Source organism: Podarcis cretensis (genome assembly GCF_951804945.1).
Source record: "Podarcis cretensis genome assembly, chromosome: 8".
Lineage (NCBI taxonomy): Eukaryota > Metazoa > Chordata > Lepidosauria > Squamata > Lacertidae > Podarcis > Podarcis cretensis.
In genome coordinates this window covers 73,997,588-74,010,576 of record NC_137177.1, presented here as the reverse complement: position 1 = coordinate 74,010,576, position 12,989 = coordinate 73,997,588, and the positions used below count along the sequence as shown (strand labels likewise).

The 12,989-nt window shown below is 47.6% G+C and overlaps 2 protein-coding genes across 2 annotated transcripts in view; one reads left to right on the top strand and one right to left on the bottom strand.

The window, feature by feature from the left end:
* The window catches only part of LOC307221954 (taste receptor type 1 member 3-like), a 374,179-nt gene that overhangs the window by 135,591 nt on the left and 225,599 nt on the right, over positions 1-12,989 (top strand). The gene's annotated exons all lie outside the window — the stretch shown is intronic.
* The window catches only part of MXRA8 (matrix remodeling associated 8), a 30,448-nt gene that overhangs the window by 8,364 nt on the left and 9,095 nt on the right, over positions 1-12,989 (bottom strand). The window contains exons 4-6 of the mRNA XM_079987102.1: positions 11,086-11,187; positions 8,255-8,716; positions 739-897 (exon numbers count right to left, since the gene is read on the bottom strand). Coding sequence (XP_079843228.1) covers positions 739-897; positions 8,255-8,716; positions 11,086-11,187 — 723 coding nt within the window. The remainder of the gene's footprint in view (positions 1-738; positions 898-8,254; positions 8,717-11,085; positions 11,188-12,989) is intronic.

The window sequence follows — 12,989 nt, the reverse complement described above, 5'->3', positions numbered from 1 at the left end:
CTCAAGGGCTTTGACATCAGGGAACCATTTTTTGCAGGCATGAATAAGCAGTCACAAACCAATTCACATCTCATTTTCATGATGCTTGTTGATCGAACCAGTTCCCACTTCAGCAGCCATCCATTCTGAACTGACAAGATACTATGGGGTACACATACGTGCCTGAATCAGACAAGGTACTTTCTTTTGGGAAACCCCGTTCATACCTCTTGCAATCTGTGCTATAATGGAGTCGAGGAATGGATTTCATTCATTACAAAATAAATGCACTCCTCTACTCAGAACTCCTTCAAACCTCAGCTCAGAACCCACAAATGGGTGGACCTTCCTAGGATGGAGAGCAATAGACCAGGTGGGGCTGTGCGTGTGTGACTTCAGCTGATGCAGGAAGCTGGAGAGACAGAGGCTTGTGTCGCTCTGGGCTAGACCCAAATCTGTGGCTTGGGGATCGCCCTGGGAATCTAATAAGGAAGAAAGATCTATGGGTGTGTTAATGTTGTGAGCCCCTCCATCCTAGGCTCAGGTTGCAAATATGTGTAAATAAAACCATAAAGACACTCCAGTCTCCAGTGACCTTCATTCCAAAGAAACCAAACCCTGGGAGAGAGCAGGCACCCCTGAAACAGTATTGAAAGCGGGATTGCATATAACTGCCCCCAACACCATCACGAGCACAAAATCAGCATGAACACAAAATAAATAGGACATCAGGAGGGCTCCAGATGCCCAGAAACTCACCTCTTCTCCGACGCTTGCGTGTGACAAGTACCACAAGGATCAGGAGCAGAATAAAGAGCAGCAGCGTTGCCAGGATGTACCCTAACTGGTGGAAGAAATGAGCACGGCTCTCAGGAATGATGACATTGATCACGTTGTGGCCACGGCCGGCGTTTGGATCTGGGTGGCAGAGAGGGAAACCGAGAAGAAGGGGTGGATCAATGGTTATTCTTGCAGAGGGGAAGAAACTAACAAACTAGGTAACAGCTCAAAACAAGCCAGACTGTAGCTCAATGGTATAGAGTACGTGCTTTGCATGTAGGAAGTCATAGCCTCAGCCTCTGGGAAGCGCATAGGCAGGGCATGTTGGCAACAGACCATTCTGATGCTGTCTATCCCAAGTCTGATCACTGGTCCATCTAGCTTAGTGCTGTCATGGCACAATAAAAATATCAGATTCTACCTGTCTGATATTAACCTGTAGGTAACTGCAAGGGTGGCTGAGCTTCTGTCAATAGTATCTCTTGGAGTGATGAATAGCACAGTTTAGCAGGAAGACACTCCAATTAAAATTTCTGTTTCTATATATCTGATATGGCTGCTTCTTTGTATGTCATTTCTGAAAATTGTATATGGATGTTTTAAGATGGTCTGTATCTGTAATGCCTAATAAAGGTTTGGAGAAAGAAAGAAGCTTAAAGCTGTCTACACTGACATGCAGCAGTATCCCAGGGTTTCAGGAATATTTCAGCACCTTACCTGGAGATGCTGGGGATTGAACCTGGGTCCTTCTGCATGCAAGGCAGGTGCTCTACAGGCTTGAGCTACAGCCCTTTCCTGGGCTGCATATTCAGGGATATGCTGCTAAATGGAGGCACCACTTAGCTATCATGGCCAATAGCCATTGATAGACTGACCCTCCTCCATCCATTTGTCTAATCCATTTGCGGCAGTAGATTCCATACATTAATCACGTGCCCTATCACTGAGAAGTATATCCTTTTGCCTGTCTCAACTCTTCTGAAAAATCAGCTTCAATCAATGAGCCTCACAGAAGAAAGGGAGGGAGAAAACAAATGTTTTCCATTAGACTGTAGGCTCAACTCTTAATGGCTGCCACCACTAACATCTACAACAACAAAATAACATAGCACACATCGTACCAAGTTACTCCATTTGTCCATCTGGGACACTCTAATCCACGGATAGGCAAACTAAGGCCCAGGGGCTATATCCGACCCAATCACCTTCCAAATCCAGCCCGTGGACAGTCCAGGAATCAGAGTGTTTTTACATGAGTAGAATGTATCCTTTTATTTAAAATGCATCTCTGGATTATTTGTGGGGCATAGGAATTCCTTCATTAATTTTTTTTCAAAATATAGTCTGGCCCCCCACAAGGTTTGAGGGACAGTGGACCAGCCCCCTGCTCTAATCGGCAGCAACTCTCTCAGCCAGAAGTTTATCAAATGACCTGCTGTTGGGTATTTTTAACTAGTTTCTCATTTTCCCAAATTTTAACTTCATTGGTCTGCACATTTCCATATCAGTAAAATGGATAGCTCAATTGGTTAGAGTGTGGTGCTGATAATGCCAGGGTTGCAGGTTCGATCCCTGTATGGGAGAGCTGCTTGCAGGGGGTTGGACTAGATGGTCCACAGGGTCCCTTCCAGCTCTTATGATTCTGCAATTTTAATTCTGCGACCAACAACCTACAAGCAAATCGGGATGAGTGCTCATTGCTGTATAACCGATCCACCAACAATTCAGAATGAATCCTAAAGAAAAACCAGGCACAGGCTATCTAACTTCTGTGTAAGCTTCCTGCAGGCAAATCAGAATGGATGCTCAATCAACAGATCGTTCAGAGGAACCTTATGTGCTGTAAACCTTACCGAGGGGAAGGAATGTTGACGCAGGCCAAGAGAGCAAGTTTAGATAAAACAAAATAAAACCACACATGCGTGCCGCACACTGAAAAAAGAACAGCAATGCAGGGAGTAAGCCAGAAATCCATTCCTTTGCAGGGCGTATGTTGAGCTGGAGAAGGGAAACTTTAGAGGAAGTCGCCAGTGCGGAATGTATCTCTCTGGACAGATTAACCAGGCAGATCATGTTTAAAAGAGAGATTTGGAGCCATTCAAAGGGGTTAGACAAATCCAGATGAGCGGCTGATAGCGGCAGTCTGGGTTTGTTTTGTTTAATTTACCATGCGGGGCAGGAGGTTAGGGCAGGAGCTACTTTTGCTTTGTGGAAAGTCTCACCGCCCACACCCAATACAAGTCTGTACCGCAGTCCCTATCAGTGGTGGCTAGTGCCCATTGGGACTGATGGAGTGACTGTAGGCATGCAAGGAGGCTGCGATTTCTGCCAAGCCCTGCCTTACCTCCTTTCTGCTTCAGTTCTGGTTCCACTAAAACCGATGTAGCTCATTTGGCTATCCACTATGGCCGAAACTAATGTAATAAGTACTGGGTTGCGTCCAACGAATTTTTACTGGGAGCAGGCCCACTGAAATTAACTAAAGTCAGATATGCCCATTGATTTCAATGGCTCTACTATGAGTAAGACTAGCATTGGATACAACCCCATTACCGTTAATTAAATACTTAATTAACTTCAATGGGAGGGAAACGCAGAAAGTGACAAAACGGTTTATGTTACATTTGCGAAGAAGAAAACGATGATAGCAAACGCAGCTCGTTTTTCGCTTGCGTGATTTCCATTCCTGACCTTGGGGCAAACCTGCCGGTTGTGGCAATTAACCCTCGCATTTCTGTTTCCGACGGAATTCTCAGTCTTCTTCTCTAGGCGGAAGGCAAGGAGACCGACAGTAGGTGGAGACATAGCCAACTCATGCGAATTTTGTCCCCATCTGAGACTAAGGGGGAGTGCCACACCCTGGACTGGTTATGAGTAAAAATGCAGGCAATTCTCACGGTGGCCAACCAGATGTTTATGGAAAGCCTGCACTTTTCCCGATTGTGATTCCCAGCAATTGGTATTCAGAGGCATACTGCCTCTGACATCTGAAGCATTTGTTGTTGTTATTAATTATAATAATAATAATTATTATTATTACATTTATATACAATTTACAGAGCCATTGTGGCAAGTAGCCATGGCAAGCCGCCTCCTCTAGATCTGATCAAGCAGGGCTAACTCAAAATTAGAAAAAAATTCAACTCTTTTCCCACTAAAACTTAAGCTACAAGGCAGCCTTCAAGCCCAGTAAAGACACTGCAACATATGTTGAAGATGTTCTAATTGATGGTGATAACGCCACTCTAACCTTCCCTTTTCACAAAATATGAGCAATCCATAAAAACAGGGAACAGATGGCTTCTTGCTATTGCGGTTTTAAAAAGAAAAATGCGGGGGGGGGGGGGAGAGAGAAGCACCTTCCACTGAAAGCCATAGAGTTAACTTCAGATTTGACGGCGAGGATCAGCCAAAATAGAACTAGGCCATGTTGATATTGTAAGCAGAATAACATTTCCTGTCTAGAGAACTGTTCCAGATTTGGAGCTGCGCCCAGGATTAAGAGGATCCAAGGAAAAGCTTCGAGGCTATGATTTTTCTTTATCTTTCCTTACGTGCGCATGTGTGTTTTAAGGCTCTGTCCCTGTAGGAGTTTACACGGTCACACAGCGGGGGTTCAAGAGGCGGTTGCAGCAACTCTCACTGCTGAGTAAACACAAATCCATTTCTCACTGTGCTGCTTTTCAGGGGCGGAGGAAGGGGGATGCGGTGGGTGCAGACAGCCCCGGGCGTCACCACTGAGGGGGGTGACAAAATCCTAGGTGGCACTCACCACGGGATCTGCAGCGCACCCGAGCCACACGTCACTCCTGGGAGAGACACAGTGGCTTGGGCATGCGCAGGCTCCGCGCTGCCCAAACGGTCCACCAGCTGCCCCCTCCCCAGGTGTAGGGCGGCTGAGTGGGAGGAGGCAGGCAGACTCTGGAGGCCCTGCGCTGTGTCTCGCCCCTATGCGGGGCTCGTCCCGCTCCTGGGCACGCCGCCCCAGGTGCCTGAGCGGCTTCCTCCACCACCACCGCTTTCCCCCAGTACAGTGGTACCTCGGGTTAAGTACTTAATTCGTTTGAGAGGTCCGTACTTAACCTGAAACTGTTCTTAACCTGAAGCACCACTTTAGCTAATGGGGCCTCCTGCTGCTGCCGCGCCGCCGGAGCAAGATTTCTGTTCCTATCCTGAAGCAAAGTTCTTAACTTGAAGCACTATTTCTGGGTTAGCGGAAGCTGTAACCTGAAGCGTATGTAACCCGAGGTACCACTGTATTGGGGGAAACCAAACATGCAGTGAAGAGGGAAGATTCACGACACACAGAAGAAAGTAAGAACATAGGAAGGACCTGTTGGATCAGGCCAATAGCCCACCTAGTCCAGCATCCTTCTCTCACAGTGGCCACCTGTGGGAAACCAGCAAACAGGACCTTGAACACCAGAGCACTCTCCCCTCCTGTGGTTTCCAGCAGAAGCTTGCCTGCCTTTGGCAGTGGAAGCTGAGGGTAGCCATCGAAGCTAGCAGACTTCTCTGTTGTATTTTTTAGTACTGTGGGTGGCGCTGTGGGTTAAACCACTGAGCCTAGGACTTGCCAATCAGAAGGTCGGCGGTTTGAATCCCCACAACGGGGTGAGCTCCTGTTGCTCGGTCCCTGCTCCTGCCAACCTAGCAGTTTGAAAGCATGTCAAAGTGCAAGTAGATAAATAGGTACCACTCCGGCGGGAAGGTAAATGGTGTTTCTGTGTGCTGCTCTGGTTCGCCAGAAGCGGCTTAGTCATGCTGGCCACATGACCCGGAAACTGTACGCCGGCTCCCTCGGCCAATATAGTGAGATGAGCGCCGCAACCCCAGAGTCGGCCACGACAGGACCTAATGGTCAGGGGTCCCTTTACCTTTACCTCTTGTTGAGAACGGGATCCGTTCCGGAGGCCGTTCACAACATGAAAAGCCCGCAACCTGAAGTGCCGTATCTGCGCAGGTGCGTGGCACAATTTAGCGCTTGTGTGCATGCGCGAGCAGCGAAACCCAGAAGTAACCCTTTCTGGTACTTCCAAGTCACCACGGGATGCAACCTGAAAAAAACGTATCATGAAGCAAACGTAACATGAGGTATGACTGTACTTCTTCACACAATGCAATTGTTAAACCACCAGAATTTGATCCCATGAAAGGTAGTGACTTATAAAGGGGATCAGACAAACTCATGGAGGAGAAGGCTACCCATGGCTAGAAACCATTATTATTATGTACTTTCCCTCACTGTTGGAGGCGGTAAACCTCTAGGTTCTAGTTGGCAGGAATCACAAAAGGGGAGAGTTCTCTTGGCCTCAGGTCCTGCTTCCCAGGGGCATCCGGTTGACCATTATCAGAAGAGGATGCTGAGAGTGGATGTAATGGGAGAATGGGCATTATTCCTAACTGTTTATTGCTAGGATGTTTGTGTGTGGGGGTGTGGGGGTGTGAGGAGAGCTGAGTGCAAAGGTCTGATCCAGCAGAGCTCTTCTTGTAATCTTTACAAGCCGGTGAGAACTTCCAGCTGCCTTTCCGAAGCGAAAAGACAGAAGGAAAATAAATACTGTTCCCATTGGTTCAGCAAGTTCTCCCTGTTCAGAAAAAGAAAAGAAGGAAAAACTCCACCCAGGAGTTTGAGCTGTGGAAGGGGGCAGGAAACATTCCCCCCCCCCCAAAAAAAAACCACCTGTTTTTGTTATGCACTGCTTAGAAATATATTTCCCTCAGGATTTGGGACAATTTTCTGGTTGTAATCGAAATAAATTCCACTCGTTGTTTGGGGGGTGGATGGGAACGGTTTCTTCTCATTCAGTTTCTCTATGATTGGTTTGTTTGTTTTTTTCAACTTTGCATGTGCAAATTTGAATTGTGCCTTCTGACTTATTCCCATAAGGCCAGCTGCTCCCATATGGCATCTGATTTCCCCCCCCCCCCCCATTCCACCACTCGTGAACCCAACACACTGCGGTGCTCCATAAACTACCATCACCAGCCCATTAAAAAATTATCATGCCACCTTCAGCTTCAATATTAAACAGCCAATAAATATTAAAAGCATGATAAATATTTTAAAATGTTAATAAGCATTGAGCTGTACCCTGCAGGTTTTCTTTAAAAAATGATTTCAAAACTCCACATATATTTCTCACTGTTTTGATTGGGATAGCTTTAAAAAGAGAACAAGATTGAAAGGTACCTACTTATTCCGGAGATGGAAAACATGGAATGGAGTGAAACTGAGAAGGATATGGCTCTTTTGAGCTTTAGGCAACCATTTTCCACATGTTTGTCATGGAACCCCTGTTGCAAAGGATTCTGGTACAGTGGTGCCTCGCAAGACGAAAAGAATCCGTTCCGCGAGTCTCTTCATCTTGCGGTTTCTTCGTCTTGCGAACCAACCCTATTAGCGGCTTAGTGGATTAGCGCTATTAGCAGCTTAGCGGCAAAGCGGCTATTAGCGGCTTAGAAAAGGGGGGGGGGGAGCGAAAAAAATCGCAAGACTCGCCAGACGTTTTCGTCTTGCAAAGCAAGCCCATAGAGAAATTCGTCTTGCGAAGCGCCTCGAAAAAACGGAAAACCCTTTCGTCTAGCGGGTTTTTCGTCTTGCGAGGCATTCGTCTTGCAGGGCACCACTGTACGTAACTGATTCACCCTTGAATCCTCCACAACAGGAGTTCCACGATGGTGTCATGACCCTGAAGTCCACAGGGTCACTGTGGGCTGAGGAGCTGGACCATGTTCCTGGCTCTGAGCTTGATGGTGGTGAACAAGAGCTCACTGAACCTGAAACACCCCACCACACCAGGACTCCTAAAACCAGAGCAGGAACCGACACAGGTGGAGGGGGAAAAGCCATCTGAGAAGGAATCCCTATCCTTATTGGGACAGGACTTGGGGTAGGAAGCTGAGCTTGAACCACCTCCCTTCCGAACAGAGGCCTACATGAGGCGGTGTCACCTCAGATCCTGGTTCTTATGAGTGGGCAAACTGTTATGATGAGGTGGTTATTTCTCCCCCCACCTCCTGAAAATAAGTATCTTACATTCACGTGGTGGAGAAATCATTGTGAGGGTGACGTCCACTTTCTCGCAAGAAAGATCCTTGCCTTTCTTAAAAAGGCTTTTTTTGTTGTTGCTGCTGAAGAAGCAGCCATTTTCTTCAGAGCAAAGACCCTTATCTTTCACGAGGAGACAATAATTTGTTCAAGGGGCAGCCAATTTCTCTCAACCAAGTTCCTTGGGTTATATCCAGTGCTAATCATACTTAGAGTAGACCCACTGAAATTAATACACATAACCAACTTCAGTCCATTCATTCCAACAGGTCTGCATATTTTGCATCAACCTCTTCTATAGATAGATAAAGAAGCAGCCATTTTCTTTTCACAACAAAGCTCCTTATCTTTCACAAGGGGGCAAATATTTTCCTGCAGCAAAATTGCCTCCTTTGATGCAGCAAAAAGACCAATTTTGACTCTGTGCGTGTTGGAATTACCTACCTGCAGCCGGCGCATTGTGACGAGTGAAGTTCACCACCACCACCTTCTTTTCCGGTTCCGGCTCCACAACAGAGACCTGGAAGATCCTGCGCTCGTGAAGGCCGCAGTAATGATGGTGGAGGTGGCAAGAATAGGTGCCTTCATCAGCCACTTCCAAACCGGATATCCTCAAGGAGAAGTCTCCCTGGGCGAAAGCCTTGTCAGTGATATTCATCTTTTGCCGGATAAACAAGGGACCATAAGAGCGCCCCTCTCCAGAGGCGTACAGGTCAATGAGGCGATCGGCCTTGTCATGAGGCACCCCTGGTGGCTGCCAGTCCCAGTGGACCACCTGCTGGTCCTCTTCGTCGTGCCGCTCGGTCCAGATTTGGTTCCGGTTAATACAGGGGAGTAAGACGGCGCTTCCCTTCAGGGCCACAATCACAACTTTCTCCCCATCCCAAAACTTCTGCACTTCTTCAACTGTTGAAAGAACCATGCAAAAGATACACGTAAACCCTACAATTCAGGAGATACCATTTTACATGTGCTGTTCTCCATGTACTGGGAAGTTCAAAGCAACCTTTGCTGTGCCAAACCTATAGCTCCAGCTCTCCTCACCAACATGCTATGAAAAAGGACAGGCATGCAAATAGGTGTGTCCTCCAACAAAGACCCACACCTCCTAGAACTATGAGGCCATGGAGAAGCTCAGTTACTTTCCCTGACCTCTACTCAGTGACTTTAGCTTTTGGTCTTCGATGCTTGGTTCTGGAGTGCTTTATTCTATTTTGACTTGACTTTGTGTTGGCTAGACCAGGCATGAGGAACCACTGACCCTCTAGATCAGGGTTTCCCAAACTTAGGTCTCCAGCTATCTTTTTTGGACTACGGTTCCCATCATCCCTGACCACTTGTCCTGCTAGCTAGGGATGGTGGTAGTTCAAAAACAGCTGGAGACTCAAGTCTGAGAAACCTTGCTCTAGATCAGTGTTTCTCAACCTTTGGGTCCCCAGATGTTGTTGGACTACAACTCCCATCATTCCTAGCCAGCATGACCAGTGGTCAGGGATGAGGGGAGTTGTAGTCCAGCAACATCTGGGAACCCACAGGTTGAGAACTGCTGTTCTAGACGATGCTGGCCTTTCACCATCCCTGACAAATTAACCATGCTGGCCGAGAGAGATGGGAGTTGGGAGCTTAACCATATCTGGATGGCTACAGGTTCCCCATCCCTGTTTTAATCCATCTTAATAAAAGGCAGAGCAACCACTCATACCGAGACATAGGAGGCAGTCTTCTTTCTGGAGAGTGATCCCAGCACCCAAGAAGCTTCCACCCAAGGATGGGGAATTTGTGATCCTCCAGATGTTGCTAGCCTACAACTCCCATCATCCCTGACCATTGCCCATGCTGGTTGGAGCTGATGGCAGCTGGAGTCCAACAGTACTTGGAGTCTCCTGTTCCACATCCCTGGCCAAGGTTCCAGCCTGTGGTTGACTTTGCTGTGTGGAATTGCCTTCAAAGATGCTCAGAAAGCAAAACTTAAACTGGCTGGTGCAAGATGCTATGTATGACTCAAGGTACTTTCCAAAGCAGCTTTAGATGTGAGCGAGCAAAGCCATATTGCCAATTAAGAACACATCTGTTGCTCCTTATCTTCTCCTCCACAAAACCAGGAGAGGAGCCATATTCTGAGCTATTGCACAGATGAATGGCATGACGGTACAAACTGAATCAAGCTTTTCCCAGCATAGTGAATCACAAGAAAATCATGACAAAGCTGCAGCGTGTAGTGAGGAGAAGGTGTCAAACTTGGAGCGGGAAGAGCAGAGTTCAAATCCCCCACTCATCTGAGCCATCTGTCAGCCTAGCCTCATTCTGAGTGCCCTTTTTCTGAACCTTTTCTAACGCTACCATGTGCTTTCTGGGGTGAGGCTGACTAAGAACTATACTGGGCTCAAGCCCATACAGTCTTTTGAAAAGTCCCAAATCTCCCTACCCACTAAATCAGCCTTCCTGAACCTGATGCTACCACCCAACTCCAATGTTTGGACTCCATCATCCTTGATGAACTTTCTGGCTGCAGCTGCTGGGAGTCATAAAAAGGTAAAGAGACCCCTGACCATTAGGTCCAGTCGTGACCGACTCTGGGGTTGCGGTGCTCATCTCGCTTTATTGGCCGAGGGAGCCGGCGTTTGTCCGCAGACAGCTTCTGGGTCATGTGGCCAGCATGACTAAGCCGCTTCTGGCGAACCAGAGCAGCACACGGAAATGCCGTTTACCTTCCCGCTGGAGCGCTACCTATTTATCTACTTGCACTTTGACATGCTTTCGAACTGCTAGGTTGGCAGGACCTGGGACCGAACAACGGGAGCTCACCCCATCACGGGGATTTGAACCGCCAACCTTCTGATTGGCAAGTCCTAGGCTCTGTGGTTTAACCCACAGCGCCACCCGCGTACCCGCTGGGAGTCATAGTCTGACACAAATTGGAAGACTCCAGATAGGGAAAAGCGATCCTCCTGGTTTGCAAAGGGTTGGCTAGTCCGCACAGAGAGGGAGAAGCCTGGAATTATCCTAGGCCTCATTTTCGGCACAGTACAGCTGATGCTCCTCTAAGCCTTTTGATGCAGCCTTGTGACAGGAAATGCTCCGATGCCCACAAACATCTTAATTGCAGCTCCCTGGCCATCCATTTGCTCTGTACATGTAGCTGCCTCAAACAAAACTTGTGCGAGTTTACAAAAGAGGAACATGATGGGGAGCAAAAACACTAGGCACAAACACACCCACACCCTCCTGCTTTCATCTTGCTGCACATCTTTTACAACAACAACAAAAACATTTACCTTCTTCGGTTACATCCAGTTGTATCTTCACAATTTCGTACAGGTGACAGTAATGGTGGTGGAGGTTACAAGAGTAGATGCCTTGGTCGCTCCTGGAGATGTCTTGATTGAAATGCAGTAAGGAGAGAGGGAGAGAGAGAAGCATAGCTGTCAACCTTCCCTTTTTTTGCGGGAAATTCCCTTATTCCAGAGCCGTTTCCCGCTGCTTCCCACTGCTATCCCAGATTGTTAGATATCCCGTAGACTGTCTCCGGGACAGGTGAGGCTGCTGATCCCTTATTTTCAAGGCTGCTGATCCCTTATTTTCAAGGCTGCTGATCCCTTATTTTCAAATCTGAAAGTTGACAGCTATGGAGAGAACTTTGGCATCCAGGTAACAAAACCATGGGGTTCCAGCCAAAGCTAGTCTTGCTCCGAGTTGACCCATCCAAGTTAATGGGCAAGACTAACTTCAGTTCCTTAATTTGCACAGGTCCACTGTAAGCCAAACTTAGTCAGAGAAGGAAGGGACCCTGACGGTCATTTAGATCAACCCTCTGCTCAGTGCAGAAGTATTACAGCTGCAGCATTCTTGACACATACCTGCCCAACCTCTAGTAAAATATATCCAGCTAAGGTGAGCCCACCACCTCCCAAAGCTGGTCACATGCCTTCCCCCAAAGCATCCTGGAACTGTAGCTTACCCCTAGGGCACTGCACTACAGTTCTCTACAGCTTTAAGAAACTAAATGAAATAAACCAACAATCAGCATCTCCTGTTTAAGGACCAGTGGTAGATGATGAAGGGCGGGGGAAGGAGCTATTTCCCCAAGCTTCATCATGTTACTTTCCAGCAGGGAAAATTCACCACAAGGTGATCATTTCCACTGCACCTGAAGTACAATCATAGGGGCCCTCGTGTGGTGAGAGCTGGTATTTAGCAAGCCAAACTTCAAGCTCGCTCACGATGCTAAAGACCCCAGTTCTGGGATACTCCATTCCGTTCCCCCCTGGCTTACCCTTAAAGGTAACGGTAAAGAGACCCCTAACCATTAGGTCCAGTTGTGGCACTCATCTAGCTTTACTGGCCGAGGGAGCCGGCGTACAGCTTCTGGGTCATGTGGCCAGCATGACTAAGCCGCTGCTGGCGAACTAGAGTAGCGCACGGAAACACCGTTTACCTTCCCGCTGGAGAGGTACCTATTTATCTACTTGCACTTTGACGTGCTGTCAAACTGCTAGGTTGGCAGGAGCAGGGACCGAGCAACGGGAGCTCACCCCGTCGCGGGGATTCGAACTGCCAACCTTCTGATCAGCAAGTCCTAGGCTCTGTGGTTTAACCCACAGCGCCACCCACATCCCAGGTTTCCCCTTACAGTCAGACAAAACACACACACTGATGGCTGGTGCTCACTGGAACTGGTGGGGCTGCAGACAAGGAGACCAACAGTAGGTGGAGCCAGAGCCAATGACAAGCAGAACCACGCCTTGAGGGGATGTGAGGAAGGAAGGTGGGGTTGCCAGGGTAGACTGTGACTGAACCAGTCTCTATTGTACACAGCTATGCGCTCCCCCAGAACAGAAATGCAGCATTCTGTGGCCACAGAGCATGCTCAGCTCCTACTGGGCTGCTGGTACTAACTAATCAGATCTTTAATGGGCTACTCATTAATGCATTATATTTACACCCCTGCTTTGGCCCAAACTGGCAAACGAAAACAAAAAGAAAATTAATACGTTTGAAATCCTGCTTTATGATTTCTACTGATCCAGTGTTTACTTCTCTTGGGTTTTTAAAAATGCTGCTTTTGTTTATTTTTAAAATATTTATTCTCTTTGTTAACTTCTGGGGGTTTTTGGGGGGAGTGCTGTAAAAGAAAAAGAAGGATTGATTTGGAACATAGGAAGCTGCCTCATAACTGAGT